Source organism: Mustelus asterias, chromosome 12, assembly GCF_964213995.1.
Source record: "Mustelus asterias chromosome 12, sMusAst1.hap1.1, whole genome shotgun sequence".
NCBI classification, from domain to species: domain Eukaryota; kingdom Metazoa; phylum Chordata; class Chondrichthyes; order Carcharhiniformes; family Triakidae; genus Mustelus; species Mustelus asterias.
The window spans coordinates 99,777,853-99,805,246 of record NC_135812.1 but is presented as its reverse complement, the minus strand read 5'-3'; the positions used below and the strand labels follow the sequence as shown (position 1 = coordinate 99,805,246).

General features: G+C 41.5%; 1 protein-coding gene across 3 annotated transcripts in view; it reads right to left on the bottom strand.

Moving 5' to 3' along the window:
• Positions 1–27,394, bottom strand: part of rptor (regulatory associated protein of MTOR, complex 1) — a 440,065-nt gene that overhangs the window by 300,840 nt on the left and 111,831 nt on the right. For all 3 annotated transcript variants that reach the window (XR_013499184.1, XM_078225712.1, XM_078225713.1), the window contains exons 4-5: positions 11,103–11,261; positions 4,308–4,454 (exon numbers count right to left, since the gene is read on the bottom strand). Coding sequence is in view for 2 of the 3 variants with exons in the window: in XM_078225712.1 (XP_078081838.1) it covers positions 4,308–4,454; positions 11,103–11,261 (306 nt within the window). In the remaining variant the exon portion in view is untranslated. The remainder of the gene's footprint in view (positions 1–4,307; positions 4,455–11,102; positions 11,262–27,394) is intronic.

Below are 27,394 nucleotides of genomic sequence, written 5' to 3'. Positions count from 1 at the left end.
CCTGCATAATGAAAGGAAGGATACTGGTGACTAAATACAATTAATAGCCAGACAACACCTACAATTAGAGCTTTCCAATTTAAATGCAACCCTCTCCCACTCAGAACTATTGAAAACATCCATCAAACCACTCCTTAGAGCACTTTTGGGTGGCAGTCCATAGATTACAAATGTTAGGAAAAAAAGATCATCACTGCATTGGTTTTATCTTAATGTCAAAAAAAGGTGGATGGTGCGTTTTGCTCGTTGAAATGAAAGCATAGAACGCTTTATCCTCGGCACATGCAATAATGTAAAGAAGGTTTGTCTCACTACTCTTTTGAATACAAGAGGGTTCCTATTTGGCACCATAGGGCCCAAGGTGATTTAAATGGTTGAGGAAGTACAATATTAAGGGAACCAAATCATAACATTTCATCTCCACAATCAAAGAACAAAAGAAAATCACCAGTATCTTTTACATGAAATTCATGACAATTAAACATGAATCACCTGCAATGTTATACAACTCGCCTAATGCTTTAAGTTTAACCACTTTGTACTTATCTGACAACAGTTGGACCACAATTTCAAATTTGATGAACTTTATAAAAACTACTCTCAAGCTCTCAAATTCATTTTCTTTCGCATGCTATTCTCCGGGAACCACCCAAACAGCATAGCAATGTGGCCAACAATACAGTAACCAAACCTCTATCGCACACAGCTCACTGAGTGCAATTAACGTGGGCAGAATGCCAATAAAATTGAAACTCCAAATTTGTGCTTGGTTCATGAATTTTTTAGAAAAATGGGAGCTAAAATTAGTTCGGTCAATTGTTACCATTTTAAATGAAAAAATATAATGCATTAATAAAACATGCACAATTCCAAAATTAATGTGAATTTAGTTCTTCACTATTTTCCAGCATCAGCGGTAATTAATATCGAAAGGAAACAAAATGAATTGGAAAAGTGCTAAATACGTCAGCGTAACCTGTACCTCAAACTATATAATTTTCCATTTCTCTCCCACTAACCAAATATTCCACCTTTGTGTCTTCAAGAAGCAAGTGGATTATCTAATTTTTAAAACCAAAGCAGCCAAAATGGGGAAATCTACCTGCACAAAAGATATTTCAAATAGTAACAGTACTGATGGGGTTGAGAGGGTGAAGAAGGGAAGCTTTCATGAAGATAGGAGCAGCTGCTGATTCACAGTGATCCCTCTACATTAACAAAAATAAAACTGTAAAATCACCAAAGTGCTCTGGGTTAATGACCATCAGCAATAATTAGCTCCCTTGAGTGTTGGGACAATCCTAATCATGTCATAAGCACTCATTGGATAACTAAGATATAGTAGGTATTTCCAACAGAGCTTTAGAAAGTGCTGTGATGGTTAAGACTCTCTCAAAATTAATCAGTACTCCAAAGACAAAGGAAGCAAAAGAATCTTAAAATCAGGATCCTTCTTCCCCTTTTCCAGCAGCTAGAAACACACAAGCTTCCCATACAAAACTAAAAAAATTCCAAACAGTAAACAACCAACCATTCGTCATGAGACACACTATCATAGTGTCAAATGTAAATAATACAAACAACTGCCTATAATGAAAACCAAAGAAAAATACGATTATGAAAGGCAGCATCCATATTCAACTGAAAGAAATGCATCATCTGTTCCTTCTCAATCCAGGGTTCATGAATTTGTTTTTGCCCTTAAATCTCAGCAACTCCATTCCCATTTCTCCAATCAGGTGTGTGCCCCCATCACAACACCCAAATAGTCCTAACCAAAGTCAAAAATGAGGATGCAGTATGCCTTCTTGACCGCTGTCACCTTCGGCGACATCAACTATGCCTTTCTGCCCCAACGTCTTTTGTTGACAATTGTCTAACTTGATAACTCCTGCAGCTTCGCCTACCTTTGCCCACATCCACAACTTTTAAGACCAGATGTGACTTTATCAATGCTCTCCAGGCTGGGCTTCCACATTCTACCTTGGGTAAATTTAATAACACGCGCAAAACTCTGCTGCCTGTATCCTAATCCGCATTAAGTTCAGTTAGGCCATTATCTGTGCTCACTTAGACCTAGCACCAGGTCAGGAAACACCTTAATTTTAAAATTTCCACCCTTGTATTCAAATCCCTCCATGGATCTTGACTCACTCTGTGACCTTTGAGATAACTGTTCCACCAATACTGACCTCTTGCAAAACTCCAATTTCCATCTCCTCACCATTAGCGGCCATTAGTTCCTTTGATCGCCTAAACCTTAAGCTCGGGAATTCCCTCCCTAAATCTCTCTGCTTCTCTACCTTCGCCACTCCTTAAAGCCTCCCTTTTTGACCAAAATTGTGGTAACTTGCCCAAGATATCTACATGATTTGCTGTCAAATTTTGTCCGATTAGATTGTGAAGCATCTTGAGACATTTCAATGTGATAACAGCATTATATAATTGCAAATTACAAGCATCACATTGCATTTTTGCCCATCATGGTGGCCATGCCTCCAGTTGTGGAGGACTCACACTCCGGAATTCCTTTCAACTCCTACAATGCTCCACTTCCCCTTCTAGCCCAACATGAAGTTCATCGCTGCCCAAGCTTTCTAACACTCCTTGCATCACGTCCTCCTTGTAGCATCCATTTCTGTCTTATTATACTTCCGTGATACCTCTCAGAACTTTTTAAACCAACCGTTTCCTTTCTATTGAATGCATTCCAACTCAACTGAAACAGAAGATAACAGAAATGGAGAGAAATATTTCTATCTTGGGATGAAAGGCAAGGGCAAGGAACGGTTAAGCATGAGGAAAGATAATTCTACACATCAAAACTCGACACATTAGGACCCCCATCTTCTGTATTAATACTATTACACAGGTTTCCACCTGCCCTACATTACTCCTCCAATACACACTGGCTCCAAGTCTACCAATGCCTTCCTCTCTTTCAACAAATTTCTCATCCACATCCTACCTACAATCTTCCACATGGAACTTTATTGAAGCCATTATAAAAGTTGATGTTTATTACATCATGACAGTACTAAGTATGCCTACACTACATTGACTGGTGCAGTTCAAGGTTGAAAGCCACTCACCTGAAGAAGGGGCTTGCAGCTCCGAAAGCTTGTGTGGCTTTTGCTACCAAATAAACCTGTTGGACTTTAACCTGGTGTTGTTAAACTTCTTACGCAGTTCAAAGTGGCAGCTCACCATCACCTTCTCAACAGAAATTAGGGATGGGCAACAAATTGAGACCTCCTGTATTCAAATACCCCCTTGTGACTGGCAACCTCATGATCTTTGTCCCTACTCTCTTTAAACCATGTAGCCAAGGGGATGTCAGATTTCAGAATATGCTGTACAAACTTCTATAACCTATTGGATATTTTATCTATTACAAAAGTTGGAAAAAATTACAGTTATGTACAAGAATGCTAGAATCTGTTCATCTTCAATGCCCAATGCTTAGAAGATCCAAAGATGTGCGGGTTAGGTGGATTGGCCATGCTAAATTGCCCCTTAGTGTCAGGGAGGCTAGCTAGGTTAAATGCATGGGGTTATGGGGATAGGGCCTGGGTGGGATTGTGGTCAGTGCAGACTCGATGGGCCGAATGGCCTCCTTCTGCACTGTAGGATTCTATGATGCCTTGGAACAAAAAGCAGATTCAACAATGCATCTACCCTTTGACATGCATTCTACAAGGAGGGAGGAATTCAAACTTCCTAAGGAATGTGTAGGAGTTATAGACAGGATAAACTACTGCCCCTCAAAAAAACAATGTTGATGGATAGAACGCAAGAGCCTTCATCAGAACAAGTGAATATCAGCATAAGAAACGGGAGAGCTAATTTATGCAAATTAATTTTAATCACGGACTCGAAGTTCACAAATAAATACTACAATAATGGAGTACAATGACTCACGTATACTGTTCTCTGTAATAGGAAGCATAAAATTGCTACCATGAATTATAATAGGGTGCTCTGACCACGTAATAGCCTGACTCTGGTTTCTGGCCTTGGATTCATTTTCTGATCCGATGCGAAAAATAATAAACACCATTCAAAAGCAAATCTAAAGATCTTGAGAGACGTGGAAAACATCAATTGCAGCTCATGACGGAACAATCAAGAATCGCACCATTCATTGTTTATTCTCAGTGAAGGTACTGTACTTAAAAATAATTACTAATTACAAGGGTTGAGGATGAAGCCCGAGTACTCACATTAGAATTTTTCTTTTAGTACATTTGAGCTAAAAACATTTCACTACTGGCGTGTGATTGTGAACATGAAAAGAGCATACATACCTCCAACTCCTGCTCCCTCTGTAACGCAAATTGCTTAAATGACTTCACTATGATACCAGCATTTGAGCAGTCATACACAAAAATAGAGGGGCTGCCCATCCAAGTCTGAAGATCATAAATGGAGAGAGGGATATACTGGGTATAGTTCTGCCATAAAAGGAAAAAAAAAACACAATTAAATGCTGGGAAAGAAACTTATACTTCTCTTCCATTTTTTGACAAATTTGTTTCACTTTTATTGCAAATTTTACTGTCATGGCAAACACAGAACTAATTACACCGAAACAGCGCATCGTTCATCAACACGCCCATTACATGCAATTACATGTAAAATTCCCTACAGAATTCCATTATCAAGGGAAATCAGCATGAATTGAAAATCCTTTATAAACTAGACTTTCAATTTTACAATTTAAGATAGCAATTTAAATAACTGCACTGAACATAACTTCAAACTTCGTCTAATGTTAAGAATGTTATTTCTTACGTTGGTTAATCGGAACAGTTAATTCCTCTCAATGCTTTTGTGTTATTAATTCCCAGAATGTGGGTGTCACTGGCAAGACCAGCCCTAATTGCTCATTCCCAGTTTCTTTAAGACCGTGATGGACCTCAATGAAGCAATGCAGTCATAGAATCCCTACAGTGCAGGAGGCCATTCGGCCCATTGAGTCTGCATCGACCACAATCCCACCCAGGCCCTATCCCCATAACGCTACATATTTACCATTAATCCCCTGACACTAAGGATCAATTTAGCAAGGCCAATCAACCTAACCCGCGCATCTTTAGACTGTGGGAGGAAACCGGAGCTTCCGGAGGAAACCCACGCAGACACGGGGAGAATGTGCAAACTCCACACAGACAGTGACCCGAGGGCGGAATTGAACCCAGGTCCCTGGTGCTGTGAGGCAGCAGTGCTAACCACTGTGCCACTGTGCAGCCCCACCGTATGGTGTTATTCTTTCTGGTGGTTTTGATACAACCGAATGGCAAACTAGGCCACTCCAAAGAGCAGTGAAACTTCAATCATGTAGGCCCGGATTATAGTCCCAAACCAGAGAAGGACATCAGGTTTCCTTCCCTGAAAGAGATTGAGTTTTTATAGCAATCAGGCACCTTCATGGACATTTTCACTGTTATTACCCTTCTAGTAACTGAATTCAAATCCACAAACAACGATGTGATTCAACCTCACGCCCTGTGAATTATATTAGTTCAGACCTCTGGATTACTTTTTTTTAAACTCATTCGAGGGACATGGGCATCGCTGGCTGGCCAATATTTAATGCCCATCCCTAGTTGTCCTTGGAGGGCAGTTGAGAGTCAACCACATTGCTGTGGCTCTGGAATCACATGTAGGCCAGACCAGATAAGGACGGCAGATTTCCTTCCCTAAAGGAACCAGATGGATTTTTCCAACAATCGACATGGTTTCGTGGTCATCAGTAGATTCTTAATTCCAGATATTTTTTTTATTGAATTCAAGTTCCACCATCCGCTGTGGCAGGATTTGAACCCGGGCCCCCAGAAACATTAGCTGAGATTCTGGATTAATAATCTCGCGATAATATCACTAGGCCACTGTCCAATAAGAACATCTTTTGCATTGAAAATAGGTTGACAAATACTGGTTTGACTGAAAGCTTGGTAAGCTGAAAGGCTTTCATTATTGTGGTTTAAGGAAAAGAATTATCAATTGAATTACTCCGGAAGATTTTTTTTAAAAAATCGCTTGGAATCTTGCATGAACAATTAATTGCATCAGATTTGACTGGGAAGGTGCAACCAAAACAGAAATGCAGAAAAATGCATTTGAATTTAATTTTCATTTTTGAATCAATTTTGAATCCAACATAACGGGAGACTTGTTTGTGAAATCAGGTCACCTGCCGCCAGCAAATGCACAAAATAATTAGTGCACACTGCAAAAGGATGAAGCAGGTGTTCTTTGCTTCAAAAGAAATGTCCAATTTTAAAAGACTTTAAAAATTTACAACCCAATATTATAAATCCTGTAATTTGAGGAAAGGGTACAAGCAAAATGACAAAAATACTAAAAAAGGACTAAAGCGTCACTGCCCCTCCAATGTTTTTTGTGCTGCCCTCCAAAAGGCAGGTCCTGAAAATGGATATTTGAGATACTTCATTTGGATCTTAAGCCATTCTACGTGAACTCAGTTATATAAATTGAGTCACAGTTTAGCCTTTAGGATAACGTAGATTTAATACAATTTTACTAAAATTACCTAAAAGAAGATTATGGGCTGCACAGAATCCAATTTTGCACATTGCTAGCTGTTTACTTATTTCTCCACATCTGTACAAGGAACGCTAATAGATATTAATAGACATACCATATATTAAGCCGATCTTTCTCTGCACCTTGTCTCTACACCCTATCTGCAACTGAAACACTATACTCTGCGCCCTCGCCTTTCCTTCTCCCCTATGTACTCTATGAACAGTATGTTTTGTCTGTATAGCGCGCAAGAAACATTACTTTTCACTGTATCCCAATACATGACAATAATAAGTTAAATCATATTAATGCAACCATCCTCAACAGTACAATGATAGTTTCAGAGTTATTATATTAATTGGGCTTGAACTAAAATTGCAATATTACGCTATTATGTTATGGGCTGCCTCCCATGCTTGACAAAGCTGACCTTTTAACTTTTGCAGCAACATAACGTGAAAAAAGCTAACCGCGGGATCCAATTTTCTATAGCTTTTTGTCTTAAAAACTAGGAATTCAAGCTCATGCCCAAAAGGAGAGAATTATGTGCTATGGGAAGAAATTGAGTAGACCAGCAAGAGGTCTTGGCTGTTGCAATCCGTGGAGCCCAATACATTTTTGAAAAGTAATTTGAACTTCCAGTTAATGGCTGAAAGTGTGATTTGACAAGATTTGGACATTTACTGTAACAAAAGGCTAACGATTCTATTGAACAAATACTGGCCCGAGTAAACCTACTGGAGGGAGTGTTTGAGGAGGTTGCTGGGGATGGGGGGGGGAATAAAATTGCATGGATGGGATTTTCTCCCGCCCGGATGCAAGTTTGTGGTGGGGGCAAAAGGAACTAAACTGTTGAGAACCTGACATTTACAACACTCTTGGAGACTCTTGGTCTGTCCACTGTTAGCTCTCAGACTGCTGCCATTGTATCCAAATTTAAACATCTTGCACCATCCAGCAACCAGACTTGCTGTCAGACAAACTGCAGAGCATATTACATAACCCCCTTCATTCTGCCTTAAAAACACAGTCACACAACTTTTATAATCCAGGTCAGAAACTCCAAGATATTTCATGAAAGTCAGCCTAGACCATAAGCTTTTGGCACAAGTAAGCACAAGATATGCTTACCCCAGACATGATTCAAACAACCCACGAGGGAGCTTTTCTCAAACAAAATTTATCTAAGAATACAGTTAACACACAAAGAAAATCAGCAATAATTTTTACCAATGACAAACAGGAACAAAAACAACCATGATGTTGTATAAGCCTTAACAGCTCAATGTACTGTTCCAACGCAACATTCTTACCAACTAGCCCCTAGTTTTGATTTAGCACAGAAAATACATATGCTCATGTGATTCTTCAGTTCTGCAACACTCCGCTATGAATTAGTCCTTTGGATGGTGAATTGAAACTCTGGCTTCTCCGTTCTGGAATTCCCAGCACAGTTCGAGGTAGAGATAGAGCCACTGCTTGCCGCTAGCTAGCAAACCAACAGCAAACTTTTCACTCAAGAAAGAAAGACTGCTTCCAACTAGCCAGCAGAATTTCTAATACCAGGGGAAAGACAAAACACTGCATCCAGCCTGGAGTCCAAACATCTTCTAACTAGCCAGCAACCAAAACTGAAAGTAAAAAAAACACGAGGGAAAAAACTGTCCCACCTGACCTGTCAGTCGTTCTTCCCCCAACATTTCCAAAAAGCTCATAAACTTCAAGAGAGTGCATTAGGCCCAAATTAAAAATAAACAAAAACCCATTAAATCATTTAAGCAGCAATAAAAGGACATCTAATCAGGCAGCTTGGTGCCTGCTTATAACTGCAGAGAACATGATTAAAAATACATTTCTTAAAGACACAGTAGCATCACATAACATAATAAATCTTAAACACCTCAGAACTGTAAGACCACCTTAGGGTAAGCAACAGTTAAACCCATCCGGATCACCCCACAGAAAATATTCCACTCAAAATTAAATAAACTAAATATCCACAGAAAAAGAGCAAAGACAATGTGCGTTTGCTACAACAAGTCAGAGCGAGACAAAGCTGGCACTGGTGTGTTTCCTGCATTTAAGAATCTACAATGAAGTTAAGCAAAATAATGTAAAGTTGCAATGGTCCAACTGCGCAAACACAACTTGATTCAAAAACACACCAGTTCTGGACTTTAAATCATGTCAGTTATATTGGCCCATCATTATCATTTGAAATATAATTTATAAGTTATGAGATGGGAAATTTGTTCTTTCTTTAAACCTCAAGAGGCCATTTGAATATTATACAAAGCTAGAGTACTGCAACCTATATGTGTACGTTTGCATTTATCTCCTTTAAACCGAAGCATAAAATATTCAGTTAATGTAATTGTGGCACAACCTAACAACAATGAGATTAACTTACTTGCCTGGGCATTTTACAATGGTTCTCAGTTATTCAGAACTCTTGCTTACCATTATCAAAAATGCAATTTGAATCAATTTTATTTTTAAAAATTAAAGTCCCACATTTGTAACATTCTGCAAAATAGAGGTCCAAGCTGAGCATAATGCATTTTAGCAATACATTCAATACAAATCCTGGCTATACAGATGGCCACATTTCAGAAAACTGTACTGTCATCCCTTTTTACAAGTAGAACAGCTTACCTATTTTCATAAACATACTTCAATAGCTTCAGGATTTATTCAGTAAGCTTCTCTTACACCATCTGAATGGATTGAGCATTGGAAAAGAGACACTGATTGGATGACAGTGGAATGGCATTTGTCCCAAAAAAATGGTTGAAAATAAAAATACTGAAAATTAAAAAATTCAATCAAATTTTAAAGTGGAAGCTAAAATCTGCACATCAGCCTTACTGCGTTATTTCTGATACTCAGAATCACATGCAGTCGAAAGCACAAAGGAACAATTTAAACCCGAATCCTGAAAAGTCTAAGCTGTACAAAGCCTTACTTGGAAGGATGCAATGATTGTTGCTGTTGAAGGCAAATGAATTATTCTAATTGGGTTCAAATTAAATATATTGTTAAAACTTTGTACAGTAGTATATCAAACAAAAGGACAATGATATTGATAGCTGTTATTTATTCCTTCCTCCGTATTATGCATAATTCCATAACAGTAGGTGGCTAGATAACTTCTCCTAGATCTTTGCCAACAACAGTATGCAACCACAGTTCCAATTGCGTTTGCCTCTAATTTCTCTTTCTTAAGAGGAAATCTGTTACCCTACCACTCCATCTCAAATTAGTGATTACACGAGCAGTAAACCCTAGCAAAAAATGCAAGCACTCTGGTTGCAAAGTTACCTGAAGGTTTTGCACATTAAAGTTACAAGTATTTGTTTGTTGATCCCTTGTGTTGTTATAAACAACTTCGGACTACAACAAGTTACATTGCGATTGTGAGGTGCTTCGGTTCTTTGACAAAGGCTATTCATTTTTTTTTATGTCAGTTTGAGCTACAAGTCTAGCTCATCCTATCCTGATTTGGAGAAACTATAGGACATATTGTCCTAAACTAAGACTTTTAAGGCTATAGCTGGAGATCCATGGAATATACACGTAGGCACTGCACAGTTCTAGGTTAAATGCACTCCGAATAGCAAATAACTTGCCAAGTTTAAAATCGGACCGATTGCTTTCTCCTCTCCCACCGCTTGTTTTAAATTGTTTACTATTCCACAAGTCACAGCATATCTCCCAACAGAGGGACAGGTCAACTACTTTGAGGTCTCCCCCAACTCTGCTTCAGAGAGGGTGCTGCAAAGGAAGTCATGTCAAGCACAGTGTCCCGCCCTCTTATTTTGACTACTCTTAACGGAAGCACTCAACTTGTCCCAGGGCAGTCTCAAATCATGAATTCATCACGTTGGAAACTGCAGAGAGAATGTATATCTAAACATCCTTTGTACAGATACAAAAAAGTGTAATCGGGTCCTCATAAAATGTTATTTGCTAATATGATTAATGTACAGGGTTAGGAAGGTGAACAATGCAGTACATTCTACGCATGTACATATTTTCATAGTTTAAACATTGTATGCAAGTTATATTTCACTCTCCTTCCGTCAAGTCAGATGAAAACTTTAGAAAACTTACTTTAATTTGTTCAATATTTCTGGCTTATTCCATACAGTATCATGTATCACGCACTGACTTCAAATCCGTATACGCCAAAGAAATTTTAAAAAGCCATTTAATTTCATAATTGACTCATTCAAGTGTCACAGCTGGTACCGCTTGATGATTAACCATACTCACCCAACTTGTAGCTTCTGGGCTTTTACTCAAATTCATTCAATATACAAGCTCTTTGTGGAAAGTACCTGGAAGCAGCCATCACCTTCCTAATATAAAACTATTTTTACACACTAATTTTATATCCCAGTTATGTTGAACAATTAACAGACAAGGAAGATATCATCGCCCTTATAATCCTCCCACATGGCTGCTGAATTCAAGGAGAAATGCAATAGTGATGTTAGGTCTTAGTACCAGCACTCTATATTGGCATGAGAAGTTAGTCAAAGCTTGGTTACCTTATTGAATACCCAGATTTCGCCATTTACTGTTGGTCTTGGCACTCCATGTCCATTGTAATGGAAAAGCACACGCTCTTCCTTGGCATTGCGCCTGAGTGATGTGCAGAGCTTTTTAACTTCATCCACTGTTGGATCCAGGCTCTGCTTATACCTGGCCTGCCGAAAGGAAAAGAGTATATATTAATAAGCAGCACAAGACTCGAGTGAATGAGCAGCAAAATTTGTTTTTTAAAAAACCATCTCTTGCTAACTATATTCGGTTTTTGTGGGAATAAAGAGAATAGACAAACTGGGATTACTGACTACTTTATTTTTAAAATACACAGTAAAATCAAGGGCACATGAAACTAGAAATTTTCAATGATCTGTTAACACTAAGATCTAAATGCTATTTCTAGTTACTGCTCGATGAACACTGGATTGATTGATGTACTTTAAACAGGGACAAATTGAGTTTCTAGTAGTAAATAGCACGCAGTTAAGCACGTGGAATGAAGTCGAACCCACAAGAGCCAAGATTTTCAAGGAAAGTAACTGCAGCACCTTCCATGTGCTTTCTATAATGTCACAGATTTTGAAAATGTAATAATTAGAACATAGAAAAAATACAGCACAAACAGGCCCTTCGGCCCACAAGTTGCGCCGGTCATGTCCCTACCTACCTAGGCTTATATATAGGCTTACCTATAACCCTCAATCCTATTAAGTTCCATGTACTCATCCAGAAGTCTCTTAAAAGACCCTATCGAGTTTGCCTCCACCACCACTGACGGCAGCCGATTCCACTCACCCACCATCCTCTGGAGTGAAAAACTTACCCCTGACATCTCCTCTGTACCTACTCCCCAGCACCTTAAACCTGTGTCCCCTCGTAGCAGCCATTTCAGCCCTGGGAAAAAGCCTCCGAGAATCCACCCGATCTATACCTCTCAACATCTTGTACACCTCTATCAGGTCACCTCTCATCCTTCGTCTCTCCAAGGAGAAAAGACCAAGCTCCCTCAACCTATCCTCATAAGTAATGCCAACCAATCCAGGCAACATCCTTGTAAATCTTCTCTGCACCCTTTCAATCATTTCCACATCCCTCCTGTAATGAGGCGACCAGAACTGAGCACAGTACTCCAAGTGGGGTCTCACAAGGGTCTTATAAAGCTGCATCATTATCTCCCGACTCCTAAACTCAATCCCTCAATTGATGAAGGCCAGCACACCGTACGCCTTCTTAACCACCTCCTCTACCTGCGAGGCTGATTTAAGAGTCCTATGGACCCGGACCCCAAGGTCCTTCTGATCCTCTACACTGCTAAGAGTCTTACCCTTGATATTATACTCCTTCATCCCATTTGACCTGCCAAAATGGACTACGACGCATTTATCCGGGTTGAAGTCCATCTCCGCCCAGTCTTGCATCCTATCTATGTCACGCTGCAGCTTCTGACATCCCTCCAAACTATCCACAACACCACCAACCTTCGTGTCGTCGGCAAACTTACCAACCCATCCCTCCACTTCCTCATCCAGGTCATTTATGAAAATGACAAACATCAAGGGTCCCAGAACAGATCCCCTGGGGCACTCCACTGGCAACCGACTTCCATTCAGAAAAAGACCCATCTACAACCACTTTCTGCCTTCTGCAGGCAAACCAGTTCTGGATCCACAAGGCAACAGCCCCTTGGATCCCATGCCCTCTCACTTTCTCGAGAAGTCTTGCATGGGGAACCTTTTCGAACGCCTTGCTGAAGTCCATGTAAACCACATCTACCGCTTTTCCTTCGTCAATGTGTTTAGTCACATTTTCAAAGAACTCCACCAGGCTCATAAGGCACGATTTGCCTTTGACAAAGCCGTGCTGACTACTTTTGAGCATACTAAACTTCTCCAAATGTTCATAAATCCTGTCCCTCAGGATCTTCTCCATCAACTTACCAACCACTGAGGTTAGACTCACCGGTCGGTAATTTCCTGGGCTATCCCTATTCCCTTTCTTGAATATAGGAACCACATCCGCAATCCTCCAGAACCTCTCCCGTCTCCATTGACGACGCAAAGATCATCGCCAGAGGCTCTGCAATCTCTTCCCTCGCCTCCCACAGTACCCTGGGGTACATCCCATCCGGTCCCGGCGACTTATCTATCTTGATGCTATTCAAAATTTCCAACACATCCTCTTTCTTAATGTCCACATACTCAATCTTTTCAGTCTGCCGCAATCCTGTAGTACAACCACCCAGGTCTTTTTCCACCGTGAATACCGAGGTAAAGTATTCATTAAGCACCTCTGATATTTCTTCCGGTTCTGTACATACTTTCTCACCTTCACATTTTATAGGTCCTATTCCTTCACATCTCATCCTTTTAACTCTTCACATATTTATAGAACGCCTTAGGGTTCTCCTTAATCTTATCTGCCAAGGCCTTCTCATGACCCCTTCTGGCTCTCCTAATTTCTTTCTTAAGTCCCTTCCTACAAGCCGTATACTCATCTAGATCCCTATCATCGCCTAGCTCTCTGAGCCTTTTGTACACTTTCCTTTTCTTTTTGACTAGGTTCAGCGCAGCTTTCATGCACCACGGTTCCCGTAACCTACTAAAACCTCCCTGTCTCATCAGAACGTTGACATGCAGAACTCCAGACAAACATTCCTTGAAAATCTGCCACCTTACTTCGGTACTTTTCCTCGAGAATACCTCCTTCCAATTTACGCCTCTAACCTCCTGCCTGATAGCTTCATATTTCCCCCTACTCCAGATAAACACTTTCCTAGCTTGCCTGATCCTATCTCTTTCCAATGCTAGCGTAAAGGAGATAGAGTTATGATCACTATCCCCAAGATGCTCCCCCACAGAGATCCGACATCTGTCCAGGCTCATTAGCCAGTACCAGACCGAGTACAGCCTCTCCTCTTGTAGGCTTATCCACATGCTGTGTCAGGAAACCCTCCTGTACACAGCTAACAAACTCCTCCCCATCCAAACCCCTTACCCTAGGGATATTCCAATCGATGTTTGGGAAATTAAAGTCTCCCATCACGACAACCCTGTTACTACTACATCTTTCCAGGATCTGTTTCCCTATCTGCTCCTCAACATCCCTGTTACTATTGGGTGGATTTTAATTTGGATTATACACAGACTGAGCTATTTCAGCTATTATTGTTAGAAGTATCCTTCCTCCAAACAATAGTTCCAATAGTTTTGAACTTATGGTTACGTAATAGGAATCCCATTATTTGCAAAATTGTACCTTTATAACAATGCATGACTACCAGCAAGTTCCTGGTACCTTTCAAATGATTGGGACAAAATATATTTTGCCTCAACTAGCAAGACACTCAGATTATTCCAAACTTCAAATGTTACAGATGTTCAAGACAATTTTTTAATTTTTAAAAGATATATAACGATCCAGAAGAGTTTGAATTGTGGAAAATAAAGTCGTGGTTCCATAAAAACCTGTGAAAGAAAGAGAGGATTGTGGATGCGTCAGAACATCACCATCATTTACCCATATTAGAGTCATAGAGGTTTACAGCATGGAAACTGGCCCTTCGGCCCAACTTGTCCATGCCGCCCTTTTTTTAAACAAAAAACCCTAAACTAATCCCAGTTGCCCGCATTTGGCCCATATCCCTCTATACCCACCGTACCCATGTAACTATCTAAATGCTTTTTAAAAGATAAAATTGTACCCGCTTCTACTACTTCCTCTGGCAGCTTGTTCCAGACACTCACCACCCTGTGTGTGAAAAAATTGCTTCTCTGGAAACTTTTGTATCTCTCCCCTTAAACCTATGCCCTCTAGTTTTAAACTCCCCTACCTTTGGGAAAATATATTGACTATCTACCTTGTCTATGCCCCTCATCATTTTATATTCCTCTATAAGGTTACCCCTCAACCTCCTACGCTCCAGAGAAAAAAGTCCCAGTCTATTCAGCCTCTCCTTATAACTCAATCCATCAAATCCCGGTGGCATCCTAGTAAATCTTCTCTGCACTCTTTCTAGTTTAATAATATCCTTTCTATAATAGGGTGACCAGAATTGCACACAGTATTCCAAATGTGGCCTTACCAATGTCTTGTACAGCTTCAACAAGACGTCCCAACTCCTGTATTCAATGTTCTGACCGATGAAACCAAGCATGCCGAATGCCTTCTTCACCACTCTGTCCACCTGTGACTCCACTTTCAAGGAGCATGTACCTCTAGATCTCTTTGTTCTGTAACTCTCCCCAACACCCTACCATTAACTGAGTAAGTCCTGCCCTGGTTCAATCTACCAAAATGCATCACCTCGCATTTGTCTAAATTAAACTCCATCTGCCATTTGTCAGCCTACTGGCCCAATTGATCAAGATCCTGTTGCAATTGGAGATAACTTTCTTCACTGTCTACTATGCCACCAATCTTGGTGTCATCTGCAAACTTACTAACCATGCCCCTGTATTCTCATCCAAATCATTAATATAAATGACAAATAACAGTGGGCCCAGCACTGATCCCTGATGCACACCGCTGTCAAGAAGCCAATTTTGTATCCATTTAGCTACCTCACCCAGGATCCCGTGAGATTTAACCTTATGCAACAACCTACCATGCAGTACCTTGTCAAAGGCCTTGCTAAAGTCCACGTAGACAATATCAACTGCACTGCCCTCATCTACCTTCTTAAATACATCAATCCAGGGTCAAAACGGGACAAAATTGAGCTGGAAAGAGCCAGGTTCTAAGCAACTGAACAAATTAAAGTTTGAAACTTTTGAATGCATCTAAAATATGAATACTACTGAACTACATGTTCTTTCACTGAGTTTCTTGCCATAGAGAGGTAGTAAATTGTAATGGTATCTTACCTAAACAAAACTGATTGCAATTGTTGCTCAATAATGAAGTAATTCATATATCTTTATTTATTACCATCATTTTGCCAATTGTGTGTCTTGATAGACTATGAACCAAGCAAACAGGAGGTGCATTAAAGTTAAATGAACGCTACATAAAAATCAACTAAATTGCAAATAAAAATCTATACTAATGACACCAGTACAATTTACATTAGAACAATTCTCAAATGAATTATGTAGATGAATCTTTTAATTTAACGTTGTAGTTTACAGCACAATTTCCTTCTAACAGGAAGATTATTGCAATGTAATCCAAGCATCAGCCAAACATTCACTGCACAGAATTCTTCCTGAAAGATTGTCAGAAAGGACAAAGAGTTTAAGCTCATTTGGATTGCTCGCAGTTACGCTGCAATCACTAAACTCTTACGACAGCCACATCATTTCATGATATCTATTTCTGGAATTGCTTCACTCAAGTAACAATGCAACACAGCAATTCTAACTACATGGAGGGCAGAAATCTACTAACTGCCACCGAACCATGGTTGCTCTGTGAATCACTGCCTTCAGGACAGGGGGGGGGATGGGGGAAAACCTCCAGAGGAAACAGGGTCCCAATTTTTTCATTCTGATAGCATACCGGTTGAATACCGAAAATGCCATGGCTATGGCGGATTCACTGCTTTTTTTGTTTCAAAAGAGCATCATCGTGCATGTCATAGATCATAGAAGATCATAGAAACCCCACAGGGCAGAAAGAGGCCATTCGGCCCATCGAGTCTACACCGACCACAATCCCACCCAGACCCTACCCCCACATATTTACCCGCTAATCCCTCTAACCTACGCACCTCAGGACTCTAAGGGGCAATTTTTAATCTGGCCAATCAACCTAACCCGCACATCTTTGGACTGTGGGAGGAAACCGGAGCACCCCGAGGAAAGCCATCTAACTACATGGAGGGCAGAAATCTACTGTCAAGCAGAATACTGGACTAGATTTTCACCACTCATATTTTTAGTTGTCAATTCAAAGTCATTTGTAGGGCTACCGGAAACTGGAGAGATGGCAGCAAATGTTTAAATCCTCTACTTTATTTATTTTATTTTTAAATGTTACAAGGACCTTTTCCCCCCATTAGTGAGGAGGTTATATACTGGTGTATGCTTGCTATATCTGGTATTTTTTTAATATACATAAATTTCCACATATTAAGTCTCATCCTTCTGAGCTCACGCTTGATGATTTCGCTCCTTCCTGTCCCGTCCATCCCTCTATCTCTCTATCCCTTTCCTAGTTCACAATCTCTGTCCTCTCACCCTTGTAACCCACTGATGCTGCTGCATCTGGGACTAAATCCTGATCTACACTTTATCCAGGTATTCCGAACCTCACCAAGCCGTCAAAAAAAAATCAGGGATTCCCTCAACCACACAAAGTGCAATCCACTTTCAGAAGATTGCAGCATTAGATAAGAGGCAGAAGCAGCATGCAAGGCAGGTTGGGAAAAAGAGAGGGCGATTTGTTTTTAGACTGGGGCTGACTTTCAGACTGCAGTAAAAACACCGGCTTGATTCCCCTGGCCAACAACTCATTAACAGATACCATGGAAAAGGTTTTCTGTTCTCTAATGCATATTTAATAAGTAAGAAGTCTCACAACACCAGGCTTGAAATCCAACAGGTTTATTTGGTATCATGAGTTTTCGGAGCGCCGCTCCTTCATCGGGTGAGTCACCTGATGAAGGGGCAGTGCTCCGAAAGCTTGTGATACCAAATAAACTTGTTGGACTTTAACCTGGTGTTGTGAGACTTCTTACTGTGCCCGCCCCAGTCCAACGCCAGCATCTCCACATCATGTTTAATAAGTGACAGGGTAAGAAAGAATGGGATTTCACACATAGCACATATGATTTGCATTAGAGTAGTTATTTAGTAAGGAAACTTTGTGGCATGGTGGGTGGCGTCCTGCCTCTGAGCCAGAAACTGAGTTCGACTCCAACCTTTGGGCTTGATGGGCTAATAGTCTGAGCAACAACCTGCAACTCCTTTCAACAGGCATCAATGGCAGGTGATAAGAACAGGAGAGGTCAGCCATGCGATGTAAAGAATATTGGAGCCTCTATCATCATTATCCATAGCTCCAGGCTACAACATACATGTAAATAGAACATAGAACAGTACAGCACAGAACAGGCCCTTCGGCCCACGATGTTGTGCCGAGCTTTATCTGAAACCAAGATCAAGCTATCCCACTCCCTATCATCCTGGTGTGCTCCATGTGCCTATCCAATAACCGCTTAAATGTTCCTAAAAAATGTGCATGTTTCCACAGCAACTCAGACTCTGAACTATAACACACCGTCCACTTAATCTCACGTCACTGAATACATTTCAATTAATGCTTCACTTTACTGTTCTGCAGCACATTCAAAGCAGCCAGATTTAAAGAAAAATTGATTGCAAATTTACATTTGCTCAGTTTGTGCCTAAATTCGCAATCATGTTTTATTCAGTGTAGCCCAGTATAAATTGTACCAGCCCAAAGCAGTGGGACTTGCACATCTTCCACAGCCTTCAAAAGATTACAACAGATCAGTGAAATTGGTTACCACTGTTTGAATTGGTCAGATGTTCTTGCCTTGCACCAGCTCTCTGATACTGCATTGACCCAAGTTTACAAAACATTTCAGTACAGCCTTTCACAAAATATCAAAACAGATTAGTATGTTGACTGTGAAAAGTCATGATTGAATATACCACAAATTATATCCCATTTTCCAATCTAAGTTGTGTTTCATAGAAATCATAGAAATCATAGAAACCCTACAGTACAGAAAGAGGCCATTCGGCCCATCGAGTCTGCACCGACCACAATCCCACCCAGGCCCTACCCCCATATCCTTACATATTTTACCCGCTAATCCCTCTAATCTACACATCCCAGGACACTAAGGGGCAATTTTAGCATGGCCGATCAACCTAACCCGCACATCTTTGGACTGTGGGAGGAAACCAGAGCACCCGGAGGAAACCCACGCAGACACGAGGAGAATGTGCAAACTCCACACAGACAGTGACCCAAGCCGGGAATCGAACCCAGGTCCCTGGAGCTGTGAAGCAGCAGAATGCAGAATTGGCACTGACAGAAAAATGAATCTCTCGCCGCCTCCCCGGGCCCATTTTAATCCCAATCTGGAGGCCAATTCCTGAGGGAGACCAGTTTATGGCCCACAGGAAGTTTTATGAGGGATTGAAACTGCAACATTAGCTGTTGCCATCCCCAAAGGTGGAGGAATCCATTTTCTGGACCACAAGTTAAGACGCTGTGATGTAAGATGGGCATATGAACTAACCTAGGGCCAGCTGATGCATACACAGGCACATGGCACCTTTTGTAGGCCAACACAAGGGGCTCTAAGACTAGAAAGAAAGGGGATCTTCAATACAGTCACATTACAAGTGCACATCGATCTTGCAAGTCAGCATTTGTCAAAGGTAAAGTGCATCTCACCAAATGAAAAGGGGACCAGTGCCAGCAGGACTCTGAAGAGCTGACGCTATGACTCCAAAGCACTGATGTATGCAACATTGCAACGTACACGTTAAAGTTCCTGAGTTTGAGAATTGATCGTCGACTGTTACATATGCCCCGTTACACTCAGCTACTGGCTGCAGACGTTGTGCAGACGTAATTGTGTTTTTTTGATTTATAATTCAGGACTTCCAGCAAAATTCCAGATTTTCACATCAGAACACACACATTTTATGCCTGCGAGTTGTGTTGCCACATTCTATAAATTTTAATCAAGAAGTTTGGCTGAAAATCTACTTCAAAAGAATCAGGTGGATAAAAGAGGTACTTGCAGCCACTGTGGAACAGTTGATCTCTCAGATTTGGAAATAAGGAAGTACTCAATGTCAGCATGCTCAAGAGTAGGAAGCAAACTGTACCTGCCGCATTTTGTTATTAAGAACTTTGTTGAGCACAATAGTTGACCTCACTTTCCTGAGAGGCCTCTGAACAAGGTAACTGATCACATACAGAACAATGTGCATGCACTGCAGTTCTACAAAAGCAAAATATTGTGAAGAGGGTGGAAACCCAAAATGAAACCAGAAATTGGCAAGAACACACACAGCAATCAGCATTTGGTCAGAGAGAAACAGAACTGACGTTACAGGTCAATGGTCTTTCACCAAAACTCAACTGTTTCTCGCTGCGCAAAATGCTGTTCGGCTTTCTGAGGGCGGCATGGTGGCACAGCAGTTAGCACTGCTGCCTCACAGCGCCAGGGACCCAGGTTCAATTCCGGCCTTGGGTCACTGCCTATGTGGAGTTTGACGTTTTCCCCCCCCCCGTGTCTGCGTGGATTTCCACAGGGCGCTCCGCTTTCCTCCCACAGTCCAAAGGTGTGCAGTTTAGGTTGGGTGGCCATGCTGAATTGCCCCTTGGTGTCGGGGGGGATTGGCAGGGTCCGATAGTTGTCAGTGCAGGCTTGATGGGCCGAATGGCCTCGTTCTGCACTGTAGGGATTCTGAGATTCATGTATTTTCCATTTCCTCACTAAATTGTGTTTAATTATTGTACATTTTAGCATTTGTTGAATGCTTATACTTCATTCTTTCCACTTAATTTAAATGGTTACTTTGATCTACATTTGACATTTCACTAATCCAAAGCGATTGTGATGTGAACTGCATTTAACTCAATAAGCAGATTACTTCAACTGAGTCAAGTGCCAGCCTTTGGGTCGAACATTGATGGATATACAGCTTCCAGATTACAAGGATACAAGATAAGTTTATGGCAATTTTGAGACCACGAAAAGCAATTAAAAAAAATTTTTTTAACAATATTTTAACATCTTTTAAAGCCAGGATTTCCTGAGATCAGAAGTGATGCATCTAGGACATGGGAGAGCACAGGTTAAATCATGAATGCAGCTGCCTAGAGTTGAGTAGGTGGATGTAGATGAGTCTCTTCAAGCCTCGCTTCCTCTATTTTTTCACGAAATATAACAAAATTAAATTTACAGGTCATTTAGACTGCAGCTGTACTTCAATACCTAGAGATCTGTGCATTGGAGAGAGTACAGAAAAGGTTTACCAAGGTGTTGCCTGGTATGGAGGGTATTAGCTATGAGGAGAGATTGAATAAACTGGGATCTTTCTCCTTGGAAAGACAGAGGCTGAGGGGCGACCTGATAGAAGTTTATAAAATTATGAGGGGTATAGATCGGGTGAACAGTTGGAAGCTTTTTCCCAGGGCAGAAATGACAATTAAAAGGGGGCACATGTTCAAGATAAGGGGGAAAGGTTCAGTGGAGATGTGCGTGGGAAGTTATTTTTTTTACACAGTGTTGGGGGCCTGAAATGCACTGCCAAAGGAGGTGGTTGAGGCAGACACATTAGCAACATTTAAGACTTATCTGGATAGACACATGAACAAACGGGGAATGGGGGGAGATACAGGCGGTTGGTCTAGATAGGCCAATGTGATCGGCGCAGGCTTGGGGGGCCGAAGGGCCTGTTCCTGTGCTGTACTGTTCCTTGATCTTTGTATGCTGATAGCTTCCTTGTGTTAAGCCATCACATTTATATTGAGACCAACAGTCTAGCTGTGACATTACAGCATAAAGATATCTTCACATTTCTCCAAATTCGAGTCATAAGTTTGTACCAGCTTATGGGCTTTTTGAATTACCCATGCTGCAATCATGTATATCGATACAACCTGCCATAATAAAACTGTGTTTAAGAGAATAATTTTAATCTGTATCTGCACTTCAATCCAGTGTTTGTTCCTGTGCAACATAAACCAGTCAGTGTGTCTACTCTACTCTGAAAGAAAATAGGTTTTGTGTTAGAGGATGAGCAGCGGCACTCGGAAGATTATAAAGAGATGTCACTTTGGTTTTGCAGCTGCTGGCGGTATTTTAGCATTTCTGTATTAGGTAGCTGTACTCACAATGATTAGAATCTCAGCTGAGAACCGTCACGACTAGATATGCAGGAACAATAGATGACCCCAAGAAGCGGAGCAGGTCTACATTGCATGCATCAACACCCCACCAATGAAGCTTTGACAGTTTACATGTTATCACCCACCTCTCAGCTGATAACTTGTGGTGAAGCCTGCTGCTTTTTCCCTGACCATTTAAAGCGTGAAGTGCACTTCAGTGATAAATCCTGAAAAAAACTACGAAACAAATTCCTCTCTGACCTACAGTGCATGCAGTTCTTTGATCATTTTGACTGCTGACTTTGTTGTAAAGGGCTAACTACTGCAATGGGAATGGATCTGGTCCTAAAGAATCACTTTCCAGCATTTTATTCATTTTCAACGAGCCCTTCCGAAGGTGAGTAGGCATTACGCCCCACGCTCTTTGAAGCTACAGTTTGATAGAAAGCAAGAAAGACACATTTATGGGTTGGCTGTTGCAAAATGCCTCGCAACAGAACATAAAAACCCAGAGCCCAGTGCAGATGTGCACCAGAGCACTTATAATTCATAAACCATTGTATGGTTTTTAATCAAAAGAAAGCTGTGCAGAGTGAAGACATATTGCAGCTGAAGTCTCAAGTTTGAAAGGAAAGGCACGATTCCAAAGCAGGAAGATGACACCGTCTCTCGGCTCAAAGACACCAAAATACACTGCTGCAAAGAGGAGAAAACAAAACTCGCGGTCTGGTCTGTGGCCACAGCTCTTGTTCAGCACATGACTGAGGCAGTCACAAATGCTTCAAGACACTATAGTACATTGAACTAGAATCATAGAATCCCGACAGTGTAGGAGGACTGTACTGAGCCTGCACTGACAACAATCCTGCCCAGCCCTATCCCTGTAATTCCACATATTTACCCTGCTAATCCCCCTGACCCTAAGGGGCAATTTATCATGGCCAATCAACCCAACCTGCACATCTTTGGACTGTGGGAGGAAACCCACGCAGACATGGGGACAATGCGCAAACACGACAGTCACCAGAGATCGGAATTGAATCCGGGTCCCTGGCGTTGTGAGGCAGCAGTGCTAACCACTGTGCCCTCTTAAAAATTTTGTATTCTTAATTAATTGCTGAAAATTCAACATCATCCACATTTGCTGGACCTTTCCACTGGGAAGTTGATAAAGGTGCTTCCCCTGGCAATTACTTATTTTATGCAGGAATGAAGTGGTTTATCTTGAAAATGTGCCCTCTGGTAATCAAGAAGATGCTTTAGACAGACTCAATGATGCGATAATCTTCACTACAACAGGTAGTCCCAAACTTAAGCTGAATTTCAGATTGCAGCAAATAGGTTGCTTGGTCACAGTATGTGCATGGAACAAGAGCTAATCAACAGAACTCCCCTTGGACACACGCGCATAGGGAGGCATGGTCTGTAATCACAAATCTCGAGGTAGAAGCACTTGAAGTGCCTTTGGGCCGGCAGCCGCCATCTGGGTTTCAAAGATCAACGTAATACAAGGTAGGTCCATTCCAAAATCTGATGGCAGCAGGGAAGAAGCTATTCTTGAGTCAGATGGTATGTGACCCTAGACTTTTGTATCTTTTTCCTGATGGAAGAAGGTGGAAGAGAGTATGCCCGGGGTGGGGTGGAGGAGAGGGTGGTCCTTAATTATGCTGGCTTCTTTGCCGAGGCAGCGGGAAGTGTAAACAGAGTCAATGGATGGGAGGCTGGCTTGCGTGATGGATTTGGCTACATTCACGACCTTTTGTAGTTTCTTGCGGTCTTGGGCACAGCAGGAGCCACACCAAGCTGTGATACAACCAGAAAGAATGCTTTCCGTGTGCGCGTATGCACGGGAGAGCATGGGATTTATAACCTGAATGCCCCTTAAAATTATGAAGTAGTGCCAACAAACCCGCAGAGCTCTCTTCAAATTCATCTCAACATCATACAGCATCAAATCCAATGTGAGATGGCCTCCCTGGAAGTTTCTCCCATTTCAGTATTCAGGCACCAGGTCAGAGCCCTATGGTCAGGGCAAGTAGTGCAATGGCAGTATATCCTGGGAGTACAAAAGTGTTTGCTATCAAATTCACCTGCAGCAGATACCAGCAGAAAAATAAAGTCCGACTAAAACCAACTGATCAAATCACTAAGTTCAGCCTTAGAGCTTTAACACGACAGAAGAGTATTGATGATATAAAATGTTGAATTTAACAACAGGCTCTCTGTTCCAACACTTTACAGGTTCTATATTCAAACTAGACTAAAAAGTCACAAAAACCATTTTATATCTCCCATATCTACTGAAACCACCAGTGATTAATCATATGGCTTCATTGCGGAACATTCTGGCCATGCACCATAGTTAGGTACACAACATCTCTACCCATAGCACAACACAACTTAATAAACAACACCTGCTGAAAAAATTCATGTTTATTGGTAACTTGTGTTCTCTCAATTAATGATGCCTCTAAAATGATTTGAAAAATATCCTGCACTTAATTCCATGCTGTTGCTCTCTGGTTGTAGCTGGCATGTTAAGTTCCATCCTACTTCTGGCCTGAGAAATAACAGAGTAGGAGGGCCCTCTGAATAAGGTGCCAATGTTACACAGAAGGTGGATGGCAGTGAGATATGTTTTAGGGAAAACCACTGGGGTAAAATACAAGGATTGAGGGGGTTACTCTGACAACATTGCAAGTAGTTTCGAATGGACCAGCACTAATCAATATGCACCTGACTTCCTGCAATTTTGGCTCAGCTTTGCAGCAAATCACCTCAGTGGATTGGGGACAGAGAGCAGGGGAGGAAATCAAGCAAATCTCTTTGTTCAAGCTTCAAGTGCAACCAAATTATTTCAGAACAAAAAGTACTTCGCTTACAAAACCTGTAAACGGAATTGCAATATTGATTAACACAGGTTGATGTTTTAGAACATTAAACCGCAACTGCTAAAACATACCAAACAAGGCTGTAATACTGAAGCTAACATCATTCCGCACCCAACACGAGACTGGCAAGCACACTTCCCCAAAGACACTTTGTAAATTTTCAACCAAAATGAAAGACCACCAATGTCTTAATACACCCCTCCTAAAATGACTATCAATATATCTCTTTCATGGTCAGTGCATTTGATTTCAATTTGATTTTGATCGGATTTATTTTATTATTGTCACATGTATTAGTTATACGGTGAAAAATATTGTTTCTTGCACGCTATACAGACAAAGCATACCATTCATGAGAGAGTGCAGAATGTAGTGTTACAGTCATAGCTAAGGTGTAGAGAAAGATGCAAGGTAGGTTCATTTCAAAATCTGATGGCAGCAGGGAAGAAGCTGTTCTCGAGTCGGTTGGTATGCGGCCGTAGACTTTTGCATCCTTTTTCCCGATGGAAGAAGGTGGGAGAGAGTATGCCCGGGGTGGGGGAGGTCCTTAATTATGCTGGCTTCTTTGCTGAGGCAACGGGAAGTGTAGACAGAGTCAATGGATGGGGGCTGGCTTGCGTGATGGATTGGGCTCCATTCACAACCTTTTGTAGTTTCTTGCGGTCTTGGGCAGAGCAGGAGCCATACCAAGCTGCGATACAACCAAAAGAATGCTTTCTATTGCGCATCTGTAAGGTTGGTGAGAGTCATAGCTGACATGCCAAATTTCCTTAGTCTTCTGAGAAAGTAGAGGCATTGGTGGCCTTTTTGAACTATAGTGCCGGCCTTACATTCATATATATAGTTGGCTTAAATTAGAAGCTCCCTATTAATATTTTTGTATGTTTTTGGAGCAGCGATGTCTTGACGCTTAACCCAAGTAACAATCTTATTTCATTAGACAAGACTTTTTTTAAAATTGTATTAATAGGCAAAGTTAGTGTTGTGATGGAGTGGTCACAAATGAAATGAAGCATGAGTAAGGAAACAGGGAGTACCTCTTAAGCAAAACAAACTTCTATTTGCATTGCTGGTTGCTCTTTGGACATTTATGACGGCACAGTGGTTAGCACTGCTGCCTCACAGAGCAAGGAACCCGGGTTCAATTCCGGCTTCGGGTCACTGTCTGTGTAGAGTTTGCACTTTGTGTGTGTGTGTGGGTTTCCTCCAGGTGCTCCGGTTTCCTCTCTCAGTCCAAAGATGTGCAGATTAGGTGGATTGGCCATGCTAAATTGACCCTAGTCAGGGGGATTAGCAGGGTAAATGAGGGTTACGCGGATAGGGCCTGGGTGGGATTGTGGTCGGTACAAACTCGATGGGCCTAATGGCCTCCTTCTGTACTGTAGGGATTCTATAATTCTATCAGTTTACAGTTTGCTGCAAAGTGATCGGATTTAAAGGTTACACTTCCTGATACTGCGGATTAAGTCAGGAATTCATTCTACTTGTTTAAGAAAATGCAATTACAGTTAATCCTTAATACATCAAATCATAAAAATGTATCAACTGAACGTTAAAAGTAGCAGGAATTCAAAATAAAAATAGTTTCCAAATTTCCATGGGCAAGGTCATGGTCACGTGAAGAACTGCAGTGCAACAGAATACAAACTTAAAGATAATACACTATAGTGAAATACAAAATTTCCAGCTTTAACCTCATCCCAACAGAAGGCCATTTAGTCATCAGTCACGTGATTGCATCATCCTAGATTTGCAACCATGGGTGGCACAGTGGTTAGCACTGCTGCCTCACAGCGCCAGGGACCCGGGTTCAATTCTGGCCTTGGATGACTGTATGCAGTTTGCACATTCTCCCCGTATCTGCGTGGATTTCCTCCGGGTGAAAGAAATCATAGAAATCATAGAAACCCGACAGTACAGAAAGAGGCCATTTGGCCCATCGAGTCTGCACCGACCACAATCCCACCCAGGCCCGACCCCTATATCCCTACATATTTTACCCGCTAATCCCGCTAATCTACGCATCCCAGGACACTAAGGGGCAATTTCAGCATGGCCAATCAACCTAACCCGCACATCTTTGGACTGTGGGAGGAAACCGGAGCACCCGGAGGAAACCCATGCAGACACGAGGAGAATGTGCAAACTCCACACAGACAGTGACCCAAGCCGGAATCGAACCCGGGACCCTGGAGCTGTGAAGCAGCAGTGCTAACCACTGTGCTACCGTGCTCCGGTTTCCTCCCACAGCCCAAAGATGTTAAGTTGATTAGCCATGCTAAATTGTCCCTTAGTGTCAGGAGGATCAGCAGAGTAAGTAATGGGGTCAAGGGATAGGGCTTGGGCAGGAGTGTTGTCGGCACAGGCTCGATGGGCCAAATGGCCTCCTTTTGCACTCAAGGGATTCTACGATTTGCTGTCATTCTGGTCATCAACTTACCTTCATTCACACAATTGTTTCACTATAGAAAACATTTTGACAAAAACATATTTCAGCCAGTGCCTAAACTGCCTGCTCAACATCAACAAACTGGAATTCTAGTACAGTACCGCAATACTGTGTAGACTCCAAGGCCAACAGG